Genomic DNA, 19,823 nt, shown 5'->3' on the forward strand with positions numbered 1-19,823 from the left:
CAACTCTCCGTACCCACACGGTGTTCTGCCTGCACCTGAGTGTTCTAAGCCCCTCTCTAACTCTGGAGATAGGTCAGAGTCACATAGAACCCAGCAGGCAAAGAACTCGGGGTCTTGGATGACTTTCACGAACTCATTTCCCGCTCAGTGTACTCTCTATAGCCCAGGAGGATTCCACAGATGTCTGAAGGAACTCTGGGCTTCCCACCCATGGGAGCATCCCAGGCCTCTTGGCAACCCATTTCGGAATTCCCTCTGCCTCCAGGTGAGGAATCCCCGGCTCTCATAGAACTGCATGACAGGGCTGCCAGGCTAAGACAGACAAGCTAAGCTATGAATGAGTTCCAGGTATGTCTGAGCTCTGTTTGTGGGCTGCATGGGGCCAAGAAAGGCTATGAATGCAGCCCAACACAAATCATCGACTTGTTTCAGACATATAATGGGGGGGCGCGCTCGTGAGCATTAACTTTGTAGGTGACAATGTCCCATCACAATGTCACAAGGTTAGACCATCTAATAGAGACCCTGCAAACACACCGTGCTCCATCTCTGAAGACAGCGCAGATTGGGGAGGGGGGTGAGTGCAGAAAACCCCTTAACTGCAGGTGCTCAGAACACGCAGCCCCGGCACATCTGATTCCTTTCTGAGCTTATGCACTGAGACAATAGGAGGGAGAGAGATAGCCAGTTTCCACGGAAGAAACACATTTCTCAGAACGTGATAAAATTGGGGATAACAGTTTACCAGGAGGCCCAAGGGAACCTCAAGCTTGGGAGAAGAGTAGACACACAGGCCAGAGGCTGCCAATAACAAACTAGGTCCTGGGCAGAACCAGCCCCTCCCAGTCAGGGCCCCTCCCAGCCTCTATCACAGTTAGGCTCAGGGTAAGCTATTTCCCTTCCTTGACAGAGAGCTGGGTAATCCCACACTGGCCACATGATCCCATTCATATGACCACAGAAGGCTGTAGAGCTAGGCCAAAGGCTCCGTCATCCCTGTGGGGAAATGACTGGACTCGGCCTGTATGTAGTGGAGGGGGGGAAAAGATTCTTAGAGGAATTAAGCAGCAGGCAACCACTAAGAGATGGGGAACCAGCTCTCCCCTGCAAGCCACACCCTAATCAGGGGGCTATAAGGCGATCTGAGAGTCACAAGCCCCACTGTTTGGAGCCTACCCAGTGCAGCACCCAAAGGCCAGGAAAGAGGAGCACAAGGACACCTCACCTGCCCAGTGCCACTCCCAGCAACTCCACAGAAGGAAACGTTCCAAGACAAAGGCCACCAACCATGACCAACAGACACCAAGACAGTTACCAGGCAGCCGGGCAGCCTTCTAGAAGGCAGAGGATGCACAGCAAGCATTGTAACTCAGCCACGCGGAAACCCCAGCTTCTGGCGGGGACATCACAGAGAGGACAGCCTTGGCTGCCTCTGCCTTGAGAGCAGCTCATTCAGCTGCTGAGCCTGGGGCTCCTTCCTCGTGTCCTCCCCCCATCGGCCTTCCTCTACTTACTCGGCCAGCTCTTCCAGGCTTCGGTAGACATCGTCATCATTCTCAGCTGTCTCTTCTGAGGGAAAAGGCCTGCGGAGAGAAGGCAAAAGTGAGGACGGCGGATCTCTACATCCCCGCCACCGTGAGGGCCGGTCTGCAGGCCACCCTAAGCCCCACCTCACAGCGAAGCAGCAGGGCTTGTCAGCCCCTTCCTCCATCCTGCATTACAGACCAGCCCTCTAGGTTGGTGGGCTCAGGGGAGCAGTTCCTGGGCCACGGGTGAGTCAGCCCTCAGCTGGTCCCCAAGCCTCCATACCCCATATTGAGGATATGAAGGCATATGAAGGATCTGGACAAGGGCTTTTGTCCTCTGTCACCACACTGCCATTATCGACACAGCAGCCATTCTCTGGTGGGCTATAGGAAAAGTATGGGGGCCTCCCAGGATACCTTGAGCTACAACACAGGGTAGGCAAGAGGCACATCCCGGTCCCCCCAGGAGGGAAGCCAAGAAGGCTGCCCAGTTACCTCCTGCTCTCCAGAGCCTGTGAGGACAACAGTGAAGACAGGAAAGGCCCTAATGAGCTCCAACCCATCATGGCTACCCATCCACAAGGGCGTACGGTCCTGTGTCCTCCTATGACAGAACCTTAGGAGCAGGAGCTGTGTAGAGATATGGCCCTGAAGGGAACCACTGGACAGCTGTGATCCCCAAGGCATGTGCCACCACCACAGCCTTTAAGTCACCACATCACAACTCCATTAACAGCAGCCTCCCTAATGACAGTCCCCCAAGGTGACCTATACCTTGCCAGTGTAAGACTCTAGCCCCTACTGGGGGGAGGGGGCCTTCATCTTACAGCCATCCCCATGATACCATCTCCTCTTTGGGAGCCCCCACCAAGAAAAACTCCACTCAGGGGGAGCGACAACGAACTCCATGCAGTCAGATCCCAGGGATGCTTCCAGCCACTGCCACCTCCTCCTCCTTCTCCCAGGTAACCACGGCTTTGTAACTCACTGTCATCAAACTGGTTATCCTAATGTCTGTCTCCTTGATGGCCTCCTGCTTCAGCCCCAGCCCCCACAGCTTATACCCCACCAAGCAGCTAGAGATTACGGTCAAGACACGGGCTGGCCTCATCTCTTCAGGGCTTCGGCATCCAGTGGCTCCCACCTCCCAGAGACAGAACCTATCCCAACCGAGGCACCATTCTACCAGCCAACACCTGCTCTTCCAAACCAGGACATGCTCAACTGGTGGAGAGCCTCAGAGGGGAGGCCCAACCTGGAACAAGCTTTACACCAACGTCCCTGTCACCCTCTTCTCGGCACCCTACCGCAGTCCTCCACCTGAGGCAGACCATGTCTGCTTGCTTCTGGGTCCGCAGCCCCTGCAGCTTCAAGCAACAGAAATGGAGGAGCTGTCACTCACCCTGACCCTCCCCCCATGACCCTGGGATACAGTGGCAACTGCTGGGGACAGAGCATTAGGGAAACAATATTGGCAGATCAAAGCTGGGGAGCAGGGTGCAGCTCAGAGTGTGGGGTATGGGACTGGAGCGAGGGGAGTCATCCTGTGTCATACCCACAACCCCATTTCCCGCAGCAAGGCCTGGGAAAGCTTTCCACAGCCTAGGAGACAGCTGGCTGGGAGTCCTTTACCTATCTCAACTCGGAATGTTTTATTACTTTTTTTTCCCATGAAAATCTTACTAGGCTGTGGTTGAGCGTCTCTGCTAACTCTGTGTCCTCAAGACCCATCTCAGAGGGATAAGAGTGGGCTGAGCCTCTAGGGAGTGTCTCTATTGACAGGAAAGTCTGAGGAGGTATGGGTACGTGGAGAATATCCATGAAGTTTCAGAGACTTCGAGCCATGCAAGTGCCCACTGAGGCCCTGTGGCCCAGGAGTGTGTAGCTGAACCACACATGCTAAGCAGGGATGGCCTCCAGGGTGAGGATTCCCAGTTTGAGGAAAGAACTGTAGGCATTTAGTACCAGGGATTTGGAGAGGACACAGAGGAGTTCAGAACACACCATGCCAAAAGATGCCTCTTTTGACATATTGGTTACTTTAAGCTAAGAGAAATAGATTTAGCCAAGGCAGGAAAATGCTCTTGACCTCCAACTTGGGTTGAGATAAGAGACTATGTGTAGCTATTTCCTCTGAATGGTCCTTCCTAGAAAGGAAGTGGGCTCCTAAGACTAAGAAAAGGAAAGACGCAAGGCCCAGGAAGTGAACAGAGCAGAACAAAAGTCACTGGCAGGAAGTTTCTGAAAAGTAAAAGATTTACAAGGCCCCTCCCCAATGTCGCATAAGTAGTGACAGGATGGAGAGATGGCTCAGCAGGTAAAGGCATTTGCCACCAAGACTGATGATCTTAATTCAATCCCCAGGGACCAAACGGAGAAAAGAGAACCAACTCCTGCAAGCTGTCCACTGAAGAATAATAATAATAATAATAATAATAATAACAACAACAACAACAACAACAACAACTAATAATTCTAATGATAAGCAGTAACAGTTGCTGGGGAGAGACCACACTCAGACCAGCCGAGCTGACGGCAAATTGGACAAGTCGCAGTTGTGAGTGAGTTGTCACCCATGCTGGGTGGACTTCTCAATGGTACAACTGCCCTTGGATCACCGACTCCTGTGGGTGTCCCCAGTCATCTCATCGGTAACTGGCACCCATCTGGGGTGAGCAGGCGTCTGTCCACATTTCCCCAGAAAAGTTACACGACGGGAACAGCCTTCATTTTACAAAAGAACTCACGCTTGGAAAGAGAGTGTGGATGGGGAAGGAGGCCGGTTCGAGGAGAGGGCCACTCTGAGGCAACTCTCGCCACCCGAGGACTCCATCAGCAAAGCAAGGGTGGCTTTATTCTCCAGACACTCCTTGGCCCTTTCCTAGACCCACACACTCACCCTGTTTGCTTAAAACTCGGGATGATTAAGCAAGCTTTGACCACAGACCCCTTATCTAATCTCACACTGTTGTGAGATATCTGCACAGGTGTTCCAAACAAAAATTGTTGTGCTTGAAGGGGGAAAAAAAGGATAACCCTGTTTCTCTCATTAATTCGCTTTACACCAATTTAACACTAGGCCAGCCCAAGAACCTAGAAGGAACGAGACAGAGATACCACTCTCCACCTACTGCCTGGTCCTGGGAGGAGGAGGAGGAGAAGGTGGAGGAGAGCCCACACTGCTCTGCAGGAGTGAGGCACAGGCCACTCCCATGGAGCATCCAAAAGGCCATAGGGGAAGCAGATCAAAGGCAAGAGAAGGCAGCTAGTACCTTCAAAAGCCACAGGCCAAATCGACTCATCTCCAAGAGACAAAGGTGCCCCTTTAATTAAGTCAGGCATCCCCTCCAGGCCCCAGGTGCACATTCAGGCAGGAATCAGCTACAAATGGGAGGCCCAGCTGGGGACTGGCCTTGGCTATCCACACTGGCTGGGATCCCCTCCTTGCCTGGGGGACAGCTGACATTTTCAGTGTATGATGATTCAGCAGTGATGGGCCCAGCTCAGAACCTCACCGTCCCCATCCTTATAGAGCCACATCTGCTCAGAGCAACTGCCACGCCAGCCACCTTGCTCTTTCTGCAGGCTTAACTTTTTATTTTTAAATACTTACATTGGGGGCAGGGGGCTCATAGAGATCTGCTTGCCTCTGTCTCCCAAGTGCTGAGATTAAATGTGTGCACTGGTAAAATATTTATTTTTAACTGATAAGAGCGCATGCTTGTGGAACAGCATATAGCATGTCGGGATGCTTTTTCAAATAAGGATAAAGTTACTTCTATAACGCGAAAGGAAATATCATCGTGGTTAATCCTGAGTGTTAACTTGACCAGATCGATTACAGAATCATCTAGAAAAAAAGGAAGCAGACCCTGGGGTGTCTCTGAATGTGGGTGGTGCTGTCCCACAATCTGGTGGGCTGGATGGAGTAATAGTGGGAGAAAGGGGAGTGAGCCTGCAGCCCAGGTATATTCTCTCTGTGTGTGTATATATATGTGTGTGTGTGTGTGTGTGTGTCTGTCTCTCTGTATACATCTTCTCTGTGTCTCTGTCTAGGTCTCTCTCTCTCTCTCTCTCTCTCTCTCTCTCTCTCTCTCTCTCTCTCTCTCTCTCTCTCTCTCTCTTCTCCTCTGCTCCACCATGCCCTCTCCACCACAATGGGTTAAAACTTGCAAAACCATGAGCCAAAACCCACTCCCTCCACGGTTGTTCCTCTCAGATACTCGGTCACAGTAACCAAATTCAGACAAGCACCATAAACTCTTATTTATGAGAAAATAAAGTTTCCCTCATACATAATATAAATGAAAAATTTTAAAGCCCCATTAAATCCTACAAAAGTGTGATATGTAGGTGGGAAAGGGCTGGGGTGCAACATTTAATGTTGAATGCAGATCAACAGGGAAAAAGTCCTGCAGGAAACGGCCCCATGTAAACTCTTAACACAGGGTGTATATGGGTAAAGGTTTGCGCTAGCCCTGGGGAGTAGCCAGGGGTCCAGAAAAACCACTCCTGTCCTTGGAGTCTACACTGCCAATCTGGCAGAGAAATAACTGGCTCTCCATTTGTGTGTGTATTTCACATGTGTATACGTGTGTTCGGGGTGGTGGTACACACCTGTAATCCCAGCACTATTATAGGGAAACAAGACTCACTAGAAGCTCACAGTCCAGCTAGCCTGGTGTATGCAGTGATGAACAAGAGACCCTGCCTCAAACACAGTGGGAGGCCAGGAGCAGCTCCCAGCACTGTCCTCTAGGAGGCGTAGGAGGCACCGAGTTGGTGCTAGGCATCAAAGTCTTATGTTTCAACCTCTGAGTTCTTTAACAATCTTGTATATGTGGCTGCCCTAAATTTCCCCTTTCAGCATTTTTTAAGAGTCGCTTTCAGTGTTGGTTCCACACCCTCTTGTCATTTCCTCCACCGGCCCTATCCAGTGGACCTGAAACAGGCCTGTTAAAGGTGCCAGAATTACACGGCTGCCTGTAAACCTTTACTACTTCTATTGGAGCATCACTAGCTGGGGCCACAAAGCCCTAGAGAACGGAGCTACAAATCCAATTAATTTCTGCCACAGCCAAACAAAGACAGGCGACTTGCCTGGGTGGGACAAGCAGGCCAGACAGCCAACCAGGGCTACACAAGGTTTAGAGCTCAGCCTGTGTGGGAGCCTTGCTAGCACCCCGTTTTCTAGTTCTCTCTCTAGCAGCCCCCACACTGGCTCTAATTTGGCCTTTGCACAACTCTTCCCTCTGTCTGAAGTCTACCCCTCCCCACCTAAGTCTCAGTTTACCTCAACTCAATACAAACCCTACCTTGTGTGTGAAGACTTGACCACTCCTCTACCCGGGTCCAAATCTGAGAGCACAGTAGTTAGCACCACAATGGCACAGATGTGTGGGTGGAGGATGGGTGGACAGGTGAGTGAACAGATGGGTAGGCAGAACATCTGGGTGGGCAGGAGGTGACTAGACTCAGAGGCGGCTAGCCATGTGGGAGAACGAACATGTGGACAGGTGGACACACAATTGTCAGAGGTCCCTCACACTGTTCTTTCTCTCTGAAACCATGGCAAGCAGCAACCTCGAGCTAGAATGGGGGTGGGGGGAGTACTTTCAAAGAGTACTTGAGAAACAGCAAGAATTTGAGGCTGCTCTTGGGAACAAATGTGCCAGCCTGATTGAGCCCTGGGGAGTCCCATTTGTACAGAGAATTGAGAGGAAGGAGCGAGAGTTTCCCAATCCACACTCCAGATGCCACTGCCAGCATAGTAAAGCTGGAAGCAGAACCTGGCTGAGATCCCTTTGCACCCCATCCTCTGTCTTCAGGCACCCACCTCCATCTAGACCCAATGTTTCCCAGCCCTGGCTTCCTAAAGTACCTGGGCCAGTAGCGTTGATTTGTCCCTGTTTGTTAAAAGAGGGGGAAGAGGCCAATGTGATGGCTCAGCAGACAAGGTTACTTGCCTCTGAGCTTGGAGACCTAAGTTTAATCTCCAGTACACCCATAGGTAGCAGGAGAGAATTGACTCCTGCAAACTGCCCAACTGTCCTCTCTCACTACTGCGCTCGCTCTCTCTCTCTCTCTCTCTCTCTCTCTCTCTCTCTCTCTCTCTCTCTCTCTCTCTCTCTCGTTTAAAAAGGAATAAGAATCCAAAGAGCCCACTCTTCAGTTTATGCAGAAGACATCCTGACCTGGACAGGCAGAAAGAGAGCAAGCCAGCTCTCCCAGCGTGGGTGAGGCCCTCTCTCCATATCAGAACATTCCCGAACACTCACTTCCTCATGCCCACTTCTGGGAAGCCAAGTTTCCCCTGAACCGGCAAGGGGATTCAGCGGATACCCCTACAGGAAGAAACCACAGCAGGCAAGAAATCCCCAGCAGCCCAACCTCCAGCCCAGCGTTCCTCAGCACCCGCCCCCACCAGCCCCCACCATACACACCCCACCTCGCCTGACCCTCCTGCCTCCTGGAGATGCTCCTGTATCCAAGGATCCAGCTACTGTACCCCAGGGCTCACATCTGACACCACAAAGGTGTCCCTGGCCAGAGGAAAGAGACTCAAGAAAAGAGACAGTTAAGTGGGCACCCAAGCCCAAACTCAAAATGAAGCTCACGTTCAACTCCTGGTTTCTATAAGTTCACCCCCTCTTCCTCTTCTGGCCCCTCCCCTTCCAAGGTATACCCAGGGCACTTGTTGAAGCTGGCCCCTGCGCCACTTGTCACAGCCCCAGGAGTAGCCGGGGCTTAGCGGTTTCTGTCCCAGGATTTCTGAGCCCATTTCTGAACAGTGACCTCCTCCAAAGGCCTCCATGTTCAGCCTGTATCTGCATGTGCAGTTGGTTATTAGTAGCCAGAGTCGGGACCCCAGAGGCAACAGAACCTGGAATGGGCCACAATTCACCTAGGGCACTGAGCTGGGACATTGCAGACCCAGGAGGAGACACAAAGCTGCTCCTGTGGCCGGAGCTTCCTTCCTTGCTGCTCCTTTCCCCGTACTCAGAACCAGCCTGGGAATACAACTGTATGGCTGGCTCCACTTGGTAGGGCCTTCCCTTCCCAAGGATCTCTCCACCCCAGATCAGGGCAGCCTCTCCCACCTCTGTAAGCTAGCCAAGTGGAGAGGCCACAGCCCGCTGTCTCTACCTGGTTCATTCCAGGGGTGGGGAGGTCTGGAGGTAGAAGCCAAGAGCTAGGCCCCTGTGAGTAAGATCTGAATTTTCTGGCTCTGCCCATCTGAGCCACAATTGTTTACTCTAAGATAAATCAGGAAAAGCTCTGAGTAACACCCCTTTTGAGCATCCTTTACATGGTGGTGTAGGTCCCACCCCCACTTTTGACCAGCTCATCCTACAAACCCAGTCTCAACCCTCAGGCCTTGCAGCCCCTGGAGCTCCTGTGAGCACCAGCTCCAGTTACTAGAAACCGTCTCCTGAAGCAGCCAGTAGGACCACCCAGGTCCCCTCACAAGTACACAGAGGCCTTTGACCTCCAGGTGCTCCTGTGCTTTGCCGCTTTTTCCCACGATGTCGTTGAAGCAAAAAGGAGCCTTGAAATAAATGTGGCCCCAGGAGGCTCTAGAGCCTCAGATCAGCACCAGGCTTTGGTGCACCTTGGTTAGTCAGTCCAGTTCACAAATGTGGGACCCAGAATTTGTTCTCCAGGCTCCGCAGACATTTCATGGAGAGGTGATCTGGCTTGAGACAGCAGCCCTCTTCTAGAACACTCAGTGAGAGCATGTACAGTGGCCTCAAGGCTGCATGCACCTCAGTAAATCACTGTGTAGCCACCTCCACGGTGGGTGGCCTGGCTGTGCACTAAGTGAGAAAATGTAAGGCTAGGCCTTGCGTCTATCCTGCGAGTGACCCCGCCAGAGAGCACTGCTGCCTTTGTCCTCAAAAGCTCAGGTGTGCCCAGAGTCCAGCATCTATCTTCCCCTCAGGGAGAGGCAACAATCTCCACGTGAAGAGTCCTACAATGTGACACTTTCAGTGCTGGAATGGGTACAGACTGGTCACCTAGTCCCACGGGTTGTAGACAACATTACTTGTGAGCCTTGGCCAGTCCTCCACATGGGACCCTGAAACTCCCTCAGACCACAGGAACAAGGAACTGCCACTAACCACAGACAGGGTCAGCTCTGCCCTCCCTAGAGATGAGGGCTGGAAGCCTGAGCGGGACGAAAACAGAGGTCAGTACCGATGTCAAAAACCCGGAAACATGACTGAGCCGCAGGCCCCTCTGGCACCGTTTGCCAGGGAAAAGGCAGCCAAGCTGACTTGAAAGACACACCAAAAGCCTGCGGGATGACAACTGCTTAATTATTCAAACAGGCACCTGGGTAGCCGCATCCTAATTGGCAGGAAGGCCTGGAAACCCTGGGGTCTTACTTATTAAAACAGCTCTCCTACTAAACAGCCCCAACTGTCAAAACAAGCCCACAGACAGGTCATGGACGGGTCTCCTCAGTCGACACCGCACCCAGTCCAGACAGCGGGATGAGTAGTGTGTCTTGCTCCACAGCCACACCTCCAGCTAGTTCTCTGTGTCAGAGGCGGAGGCCAGTGTCACACCATGAAGACAACAGAGAACAGGGGGGATAGCAGCCTTGGCCCGGGGAGCCTGCACAGCTACAGAAGAAGGTAGCAGAAGGTTAGACTGAAGTATATTCTCATTTTGAGCTCAGAGGTACGGGTTGGAATCAGACTTCCGGAAGCTGGGGAATCCAAGCTCCTAGCCTCAGTGACCTATTCTGGTAAACGGGGCAAACCATGCACTTCCACACAATTAGCAAAGGAGGCAGCGGTGAGCATGAGGAATGGCACCGCGGTCCTGCTTTAAGTAGAATTGGCACCGCGGTCCTGCTTTAAGTAGAATAACCCCAGTGGCAGCCTAGGCAGAGAAACAGGAGGGCTCTGCTAAGGTGAAGGTAAGCCAAGTGGAGGCGGAGTCTAGTGATGAAGGCGGTCAGTAACCACAGGGCTGGGCTAGAACCAACCACCAGGATCTTTAATGAAAGTAAGGCTGGAAGCATGAGAGGGTCTCTGCCAATGGGACTTAGAAGATGGGGACAATAAGGCAAGGCTACTGTCATGGCCCTGACAGTAATCTCTGACCTCTGCCAAGGCCCAGCAGGGGCAGCGATAAGGGAAGTGGGGTGCAGCTGACTCAGAGCCTCCTGGGGCCAGAGCCAACAGGGCAACACTCCAACTGACCTCCCAAGTCCCACTGGGACCCTCGTGGCCTGTGTCAAGAGCCCCACAGGCAGAGGAAGACATGCTGACGTCAGGGGCCAGTCCAGAAACAGGGCTCTGCTAGGCCCTGCCCAGTCTGGAGAAGCCTGGGGCGGAGCTTCGACTGATAACTGAGGCTCCAGTTTTCTGACTCTCCTGGTAAGGAAGCCTCCAGCAGACAGAGGTTTGGTAGGGAAAGGAAAAAAATACATACAGGGCACCCAACCACTCAGGTAGGCCCAGCCCTGCAGCCTCTCTGGTTTTACAAATGTTCTAGTTTTATTTCTGTTTCTGGGATTAAAAAAATAAATAAATAAAAATAAAACACCGATCAAAGCAACTTAGAGGAGGAAAGGGCTGATCGGGTTTACAGTGCCATACGATTCCAGGTCACAGTCCGTGACTGAGGGGAAGTCACGATGGAAACTCCGCCAGCCAGTATGTCACATCGCATTCACAATCAAGAGCAGAGAAAACACACGTGACCGCGCTGCACGCTCGCTGCTTCCTCACTCTTTCTTACACAGCTTAGGGACCAGGGAAAGGTGCCACGAACAGTGGGCTAGTACTTCCCACGTAAATTAGCCATCAAGACGATCCCAGCAGACATTTTGACAATCTGGTCTTGATAACGCCTCGATAGAGGCTTTCTTCCCAGGTAATTCTAGGCTGTACCAAGTTCACAGCTAAAAACAACCAGCACAGAACCCCATGCTACATACATAGTCTCTTTCAGGGGCCATCTGCCCAGCTGGCCTGGATGAACACTTAGGATGACTCCTCGGAACCCGGTCCTCCTGTGCATGCCTTAGGGAGATCCCAGAGCTCTGCCAATTGTACTTTTCCAACCTCCAACCTCAGGCCCCAGCGGCCAGACAACACTGTGGCATGGTCCCTGCCCAGAACGAAGCTTGAACCATCAATGTTCTATAAGGGCTGAGGAAGAGTATCCTCCCCTCCTCAAGGCCTCCTGCTCCAGGCCTGAAAAGTCTGCTCTGAGTCTGGTAATACGGGAGTGGACAGGAAGATTCTGAAAAGTGACAGTTCTGGGACCAGAGATGCTAGGCCCCACCCACAGGAAGAAACCAAGAATGAAGATTGGGTCTGCCCAAGGTCCTTGACCTCCTGGCTTCAGCTAGACTCTCCAAGCCCCAATGGTGCCCCTCACAGCTCCAAACTGCCCCAAGTTTCATGGGAGCCCCAAGAAGCTCGTATGAAGCACACAGCCACTTCTGAAAATGAACAGGTCCTCCCTCAGATGGCCTTTGGCTGTGTGGGGCCTGTTCCTTCTCTGTGCTCTGGCATCTAGAACAGCCCCTTGAATCATATGGGCCAAGACTCAGAGCTGCCGGCACCCCACAGGAGCAGAACAGCTTTGTCTGGTTCGTGTCAGTGCCTGCCACAGGCAAAAAGAACAAGAATGAATCCACGGGCCTTGAAACTGCCACAGTCCCGAGTGTCCACACAGCTGGCTTCCTTCACAAATCACAGGGAAGCTGACAATATGGACAGGACCTGCTTAGCAAGCTGGGGGTGGGGTACAGCTCGGGGCACTACCAAGTACTACCAAGTCCCCATGTGATCTCAGGCAAGACCCCTCCCCTCTCTGAGCTGCCAAGGGGAATGGAGTGTTCCAGCAGCTGGAGGCTCTCCTCCATCCCCCAACATCCTGCCAACTTGCTGCTGGGAAATGAAGGATCAGCCCAGTGGCCTTGGCAGGGTGCCTAGGCCAGGAGACCTTTCTCTTGGGGATCTGATGTGATCAAGAGAAACCAAGGCTGCCTCTTAGGACGTGGCAGGCATCACCAATCAAACACTGTCCTGCCCCTGGGTTCAGCTGAGATGGTTGGTGACAGTCTAGAAAACAGACTAAGAAGAAGGGCACAGAACCCCAGGAAAAAGCCAGCCTCCCCAGTCAGCTTCCTGAGGGCAGTTCTGCACAGCCCCCTTCACTAGTGACCATCCGGAGGTGGGATGAATACCAGAGGCCTGGGCAGATCAGTCAGGCCTATAAATACCAAGCTTGATCAGCCACCGGGGAGGTGCAGAACAGGGAGAAGACACCCTGTTCAGCAAGGAGGCATCAGTGAAATCCACAGCTCCTCTGCCAGTTCCAGTAGGGGGACAGGCTATTTCTTATGACATCCAATATGCAGGATGCTGAGGTAACCCCACCCCACCTAAAAAATGGCACCTAGGTCTCTGTTGCCAGAGGCAGAAGTATAACTCCAACCACCAATCACTTGGGTGAGGTTAGGGTGCCATAAGTACTGGAAAATAGGAATGGCTCCTTCATGGGGTTAGATGGGACTCCACCATATTCTCCAGGGATATAGGTCAAGACTTGAGGGAAGCAGAGGACACTGTCCTGTGGCCCCACAGAAATGGTCCTCCCTCTACCCTAGGACATTACTCCTTCCTGACTGTGAATTACTAGGATCCTTGGCCCAGAGCAGACAGATGGATTGGTGCAAAGCTGTCCCCACCCACAGCAGAGAAACTGGATGCATGGCCTAGATGCATGGCCTCGCCTTGTGGCCAGGCGTGACATGCTTTGTGGATAGGAGGCAATCCCTCAAGACTGAGGGCAGGCCTGACAGCCTCTGCTGAGACCATCCTAGGATACCTCTTTGATGTGGGAGGTCCTTCTGTATATGTGTTGCTTTTATTGGTTAATGAATAAAGTGGCTGCTTGGGCCTTATGACAGAGCAGAATAGAGCTAGGAAGGAAAACTAAACTGAATGCTGGGAGAAAGAAGGTGAAGTCAGAGAGACACCATGGGGCAGCCGCAGGAGACAGACACTGGATGGAACTTTACTGGTAGGCCACAGCCACGTGGAGATACACAGATTAATAGAAATTGATTGATTTAAGATATAAGAGCTAACTAGCAATACTCCTAAGTGATGGGCCAAGCAGTGATTTAATTAATACAGATTTCTGTGTGATTATTTTGGGAGTCTGGGCAGCCAGGAAACGAACGAGCAGCCTCTGACAACCCCTTCTCTTTACTCTGAGTTCTGCGTGCCTGTGACAGCTGCTTAGGTATGGCAGACTTTGTCTGGTGACACCCAAATCAAGGACAGATCAGGGCAAGGGCCATCATGCTCCCATTGCCCTCGCTTGTGATCAAAACATATTCTCTGTGCTCTTCACCTCCCCATCGGAGACAGCTGTCACCAGCCCTGGTTGACACAAACATTCCAGGATCATAAAACCCAAAGAATCCAAAGCACACAGACTTGATGTCCTGGGCTCTTCCTTTCCCCTCCTCTCTCTCCTTCCCCAGTTTAAGCATTACACAATCAGGAGCCCTAAGCACCTTTCCCCAAATGCTGCTTTTACCACAAGAAATGCTGTCCCCTTTCCCATCAGAGCATTCTAGAAGCTGCTGTCCTTCCTCACATGCAGATACACTGTCAGAGATTCCGGGATGAGCAGATACTGGCTGACCTGAGTGCCCACAGCAATAGGACATGTGTGTATTTGTGCATGTGCATGTACATATATGTGCTCACTCTCCACCCCACCCTACCCTCACCCCTCTGCTGCCCATACCTTTCTGCATGTGACCTTGCCAGGTGCAGGAGAATACAGGAGAGCCCTCGGGAAGAAAAGGAAGCAGGCCAGACAGGCCTGTGACTCACACCGTTGCTTCCCCCTAAGCTGTTACCCCACTTTACTGATCAATGATGGAGCAGTTGCTGACTCAACCGGGAGTCCCAGTGAGCTAGGCCCCAAACTAGAAACACAGCAAAGATGGCTCTTCTGTCTCCCTCCCTGGGGAAGGGGATCAGCACCCTCATTATGCATGGGCAATCTACCATGCTGCCGCCACCGCCACCGAGGTCCTACAAAGGAGAGAAAGGCTCTCTTCCTACTAAGCTGGCCACACGATCCGGCGCAACGTGACAGCGGGTTCACCAGGGCCAGGTGGTCAGGATGTTTGATGTCACCAGGTGGGACAATTAAAACCATCTTGCTGGCAAAATGAGCAGCTGAGTGATGAAAGTTGCCACTTCCCATCTGAATCTCCTCCCCCAGACAGTCCAATTACCTGGGATTAGTCAGGCAGCACCAGCTAGGAGATGGGGTGTCACCCACTGGATGGATGCCAACAAGAAAGCTGGGATACTGCAAGGGGTGCGTGCGTGCATGTGTGCGTGTGTGTGCGTGTGTGCGCGTGCATGCGTGTGTGTGTGTGTGTGTATGCGTGTGTGTGTGCGCGTGCATGCATGCGTGTGTGTGCGTGTGTGCGTGCAGGATCCAGGAGCTAGATGAGTCAGCTCAGGAGAAAAGGCTGGGTTACAGGCTGGGATCACAACAACATGGGAACCTGGTGTCATGCTGAGATGTTGATGCGCGGTCCCTACCCAGCATATAGTGCTCTGGTGGGCACATTCTACAGGGTCCCCATACATACCCTTTACCTGGGAGGTATCACTCCAGGGACATTAGCACCCTTCAGATTGTGAAAAACAGGTTGCTTGTTTGTCTTTTTAATTCAAAGGCAGTTACTCTGATTTTTTTTTTTTTTTAAATGAAAGGTCAAGAGCCTGGTAAGGACTCCTATTTCTCTTCCCGCTCTGCGCAGATCAACCAATCGCATCAGACTGTGAGGTCAAGCACCCTCCAATGGGATAAGGCATAGTCATAGTCTATGTCAGAGATAAAAGAAGAGCCATGTTGGCCTCATTGTGTTGCCAGCCCAGTTTGTGTTCTGGCGAACCCTCTTTGAAGAAAGAACCTCCTTGCCAAGACACTTTCCCTCTGTCTGTGTGAGATGGTTTATTTTTGTTTCTAACAAGATGGGTTTCAATTGTACCAAAAAGGAGTCAGGTTCCTACCCTGCCCTCATCACCTGAGGATGCACTCCCTCATCCTCCGAGGTGCCAGTGAGGAAGAGGACGCTGATGGGAAGAGGCTGGCTGACATCCATGGGGCCGTCCACCTACAATCTGAGCCTGTTGAGGGTAGTCAGCACCTCCCCCTGCACCTCACAAAGATGAAAGATCAGGTTCCTTAAAGCAGTCCGTGACTCACCGGACATTCGTTTTCATTCCGAATGTTCTGTTGTTCTTAGATTTAGATATGGGTGTGTCTGTCTGATATGCTGAGAATCTGCTTCGTACTGAAGAATGGCTGTTACAGCCCTGAGTACCAGGAACATTCTGTTTCTCCCACCCAAACCACAGCCTGACCCTAGCCATGACTTCTGCCTGGCCTACCCACCAGACAGTGCCAGTGACGACAGCCTTGTTCTAACAGCTGGGAAGCAGAAACAGTCAAGAAGTCTATCCAATGACAAATGGTATAGAAGACTAGTCTGTTTAGGCAGGAGCCTTAAGGAGGAAGATGCAGGGGAGAGAGAGGGGGGAGCGGGAGAGAGAGAGTGGGAGAGGGAGAGAGAGAGAGAGAGGGAGAGGAAGGGAGGGAGGGCGGAGACAGAGAGAGAGAGAGAGAGAGAGAGAGAGAGAGAGAGAGAGAGAGAGAGAGAGAGAGACCGGGGATGCTCTGGCCTTGCCCTGGCCTGAGTAGCCTTGAAAGTCACCCCGAAGACCACACAGCATGTGATTCTGTGGATACAAAATACTCAAAACACTAAACAGGACACGGGTGACAAGGGGCTGGGGACGCTTGCTTCCTAGGCATCAACTGCCCTCTGGGGGATTAAAAACATTTTGGAACTAGCATAGCTGCACAATGCTGTGAATGAAGCAAATGCTTCCAAACTGCACTTTATTATTATTATTTTTTATTTCCATTGGCGTTTTGCCTGCATGTATGCGTGAGGGGGTCAGATATTGGAGTTACAGACAGTTGTTAGCTGCCATGTGGATGCTGGAAATCGAACCTGGGTCCTCTGGAAGAGCAATCAGTGCTCTTAACTACTGAGCCATCTCTTTGGTCCCTTTTGTTTGTTATTGTTTGTCAGGTTTTTTTGGGGGGGGGGGGTTGCTTTTGTTTTTTCAACACAGGATGTCTCTGTAGGATGGTCCTGGCTGTCACTGAGATCCATCTGCCTCTGCCTCCCAAATGTTGGGATTAAAGGTGTACGCCACCACCGCCTGGCTGCTTTTCAGTTTTTTTGAGACAGGGTTTTTCTGTGTGTAGCCCTGGCTGTCCTGGTACTCACTCCGTAGAACAGGCTGGCCTTGAACTCAGAGATCCACTTGTCTCTGCCTCCCGGGTGCTGGATTAAAGGTGTGCGCCACCACCACCTGACCAAACTGTACTTTAAAATGATCATACTACCCAGGTGAGCTAGCACACACCTGTAATCCCAGCACTGGGAAAGCAGAGGCATGAAAATCAGGAGTTCAAAGCTATCTTCAGCTATATAATGAGCTCAAGGCCAGCCTATGCTTTGTCTGAAACAAGGTCATCTTATGTTGTGTGAATTTTACCTCAGTATTTAAAAGCCAAAGAGAAGCAGTGTGGTGGGGCTGGTCTGGGACAGAACTCCAGAACTGGAAGCCGGGTCTGCTCCAAGGAGCAATCTTCTAAGGGAGAAGTGAGTTCACCCCACAGGCCCTGAGGATCTGCCCCAGAGGTGGCCTTCTGTGAGGTCCTGGCTGCAGTAACAAGTCACCCCAATCTGAAGGGCGTAAAAGAACAGTATACCACCTCATGGCTCAGGATCCAAAACAAGTCTTCCAGGAGCATTTTTATGTCCTGTCGGGAGGCTCCAGAGGAGACTTGGTCCTTTCCTTGCCTTTCTGGCTGCTAGCTTTGATTATATCCTAGGCCAGACACTTCATCCCAACCTCTGTATCTGAACCTTGCCTCCTTGGATCCTTCTTATCACAAACATTCATTACACCTGCAAAAATCACACCTGTAGGGACCTATTTCCCTGACACACCTACAAAGTATGCGCCCAAAGATTAGGAGGATAGTGAATCTTGGGTGGGGGACACCATTCAGACTCCCTTAATGAGCTGTAGCCTGTGGGTATATCAGCCTGTGGGTACCAGGAGCTATACAACACATAGACTTAAAGCAACCCCAAGGAGTAATGACACAACTAAGCTGACATCTCCAGCTTGTGGGAGCATCCTTTCTGAACCTTGGTAACATGTCCTTCCTCCTAGCCAGTCTGACCTCAAGTTAGGACAATCCCAGGCTTCAGGTGTGTTCTGACCGGGACAAAGACTCTTCCACTCCACACTCCTCAGCCGTTTTGCCCCCTCCCTCCTCTACCCCATGTCTGAGTGCCCTACTAAGCAGGGTGAGACTCAAATTAAGTCTCTAATTCACTGCCTATGAGAAGTGTAATTGAAGCTTTTACAGAAAATCAACTTATTATACAAAGTGAAAAGGATTCTTCTTTAAACAGCATGCTGGGCTCCCATCCAGCCATGAGGAATCCAGGGAGAGTCCTGGGGCAGTGGGCTTGGTGTGTGGGATTTAAAACAGGAAAAGTGTTCGGCTAAACAAAACCTTCTGTTACTTATTAACACCGGGAAGCATTTTCAGGCGAAGAGACTGGCGGTTGCCGTGGGAAGTGCCGGCGGCGTCCTTGGAAAATGCAAGTCTCCGGGACAATCTCAGCCCGTGTGGAAGAAGAGAGAGCACCCCGACTCAGCAAGCTCAGCAGGGGCTTGGTCACCTGGGCTCACATAGGAGCAGAGGCATGGAATGACACATACCATTTTCTCTAGAATGATCCAGCATGAGTCAGCCCAAGAAGGAGAAGCAAGCACTGAGAAGGCAGGGCGGGGTCTAGCTGTGAGGTTCAGAGGGAGGCTATGGGAGAGCCAGGGGAGGGCTAGGACTGATCAAAGCACCACCCTCCGTCATCCAAGAGGTTCTGGCCTCATTAAAAAAAACAAAACAAAACTATTACATTTATTTAGGGAAGATCAGGGGACATCTTGCAGAAGTCCATTCTCCCCTTCTACCTTGTGAGTCCTGGAGTTGAATTCAGGTCCTCAGGCTTGATGGCAAGTGCCCCTACCCACTGAGCCACCTTGCAGGCCCTCCCCCCTCATTTTTTGGCCTCCCACCTGTCCCCATGCTCTATTCAGTTAAAGGGTGACTCAGTATACTTGGTGAAACAAACTTATGCTCCAGAAGGTGACTTCTCACCCGTCAATCCTAGTCTGGTAAAGTCCCCTGGCACACCCTTTGAAGCCCTGCAGGCCTGGGCTTAGGGTGGGGCTTTGGGTCACACAGTATCGATAGAATAGAGAGGACTAGGACTAAGTGGCTGAAGTGTCCCCATGACCGACTACCGCGGCAGACCCATCAGCCTGGTGGGCTCCCGACTGGCCATGCTCCAGCCTGGTATCACAGTGCGCAGCTGGCAGATGAAGCGCCAGCTGTGGGACTCTGCTAACAGAGGAGCCCCTGGTCACTCTCTCCTAGACACTGGCCAACCTCCCTGCACCCTCCTCCTCCACAGAGCTAACACTGTGGCTCCTTGGCTGTGGCTATGAACTCAAACTTTCCTGCATCCCACGAGGCCCCTGCTCAATCACGGAAGCAGAGGGATGTTTCCACGCTAACCAGGGAGAGCACAACCCTTGAGCAGTTCTCCACAGTCTGAGCTACTCTGGAAACCACCACCAGGGTCTCACTGCCAAGTACAAAACCCCAGGAAAAAGCCATCCGCACTGTCCATGGGGCACCTTGGTCTCGAAGGGCAGGGAATGGCAGCTGGATCACACTTGGCTGACAGCAGGCCACAGCAGCTGGCCTCCCTCCAGTTTGGGGATACTATAGTAAGATGGGGGGGCCACACTTAGGATTCTGCACAGGGTACGCACGCTGGCTGGGATCTGTTGAGAGAATGTCACTTTTGTCTGTGGATACACAATGCAGAGTGTGTTGAGCCAGGTGGGACGCACAGCTGTGACGAGGACCATCCCAGTGACGGGCCAGCACGGCAAAGAACTTACAACTGCTCAGTTGCCAAAGCAAATAGCTCCAAACCATGTGTCACTGTGTCCAGAAATGGCACTTTTTTTTTTTAAACTGGGTGTCTTTAAGTGGAGCCTTTTAAGGACTCTACACTAATAACTTACTCAGGGCGGGGCCAGGCGCTCCACAGGTGTGCAC

At 51.9% G+C, this 19,823-nt stretch overlaps 1 protein-coding gene across 3 annotated transcripts in view; it reads right to left on the reverse strand.

The window, feature by feature from the left end:
• Vav2 (vav guanine nucleotide exchange factor 2) overlaps positions 1-19,823 on the reverse strand; it is a 177,924-nt gene that overhangs the window by 59,616 nt on the left and 98,485 nt on the right. For all 3 annotated transcript variants that reach the window (XM_038336282.1, XM_038336280.1, XM_038336281.2), the window contains exon 4: positions 1,515-1,583. In XM_038336282.1, the coding sequence (XP_038192210.1) occupies positions 1,515-1,583 (69 nt within the window). The remainder of the gene's footprint in view (positions 1-1,514; positions 1,584-19,823) is intronic.

This window comes from Arvicola amphibius, chromosome 7 (assembly GCF_903992535.2).
Source record: "Arvicola amphibius chromosome 7, mArvAmp1.2, whole genome shotgun sequence".
In the NCBI taxonomy this organism is placed as follows: Eukaryota; Metazoa; Chordata; class Mammalia; order Rodentia; family Cricetidae; genus Arvicola; species Arvicola amphibius.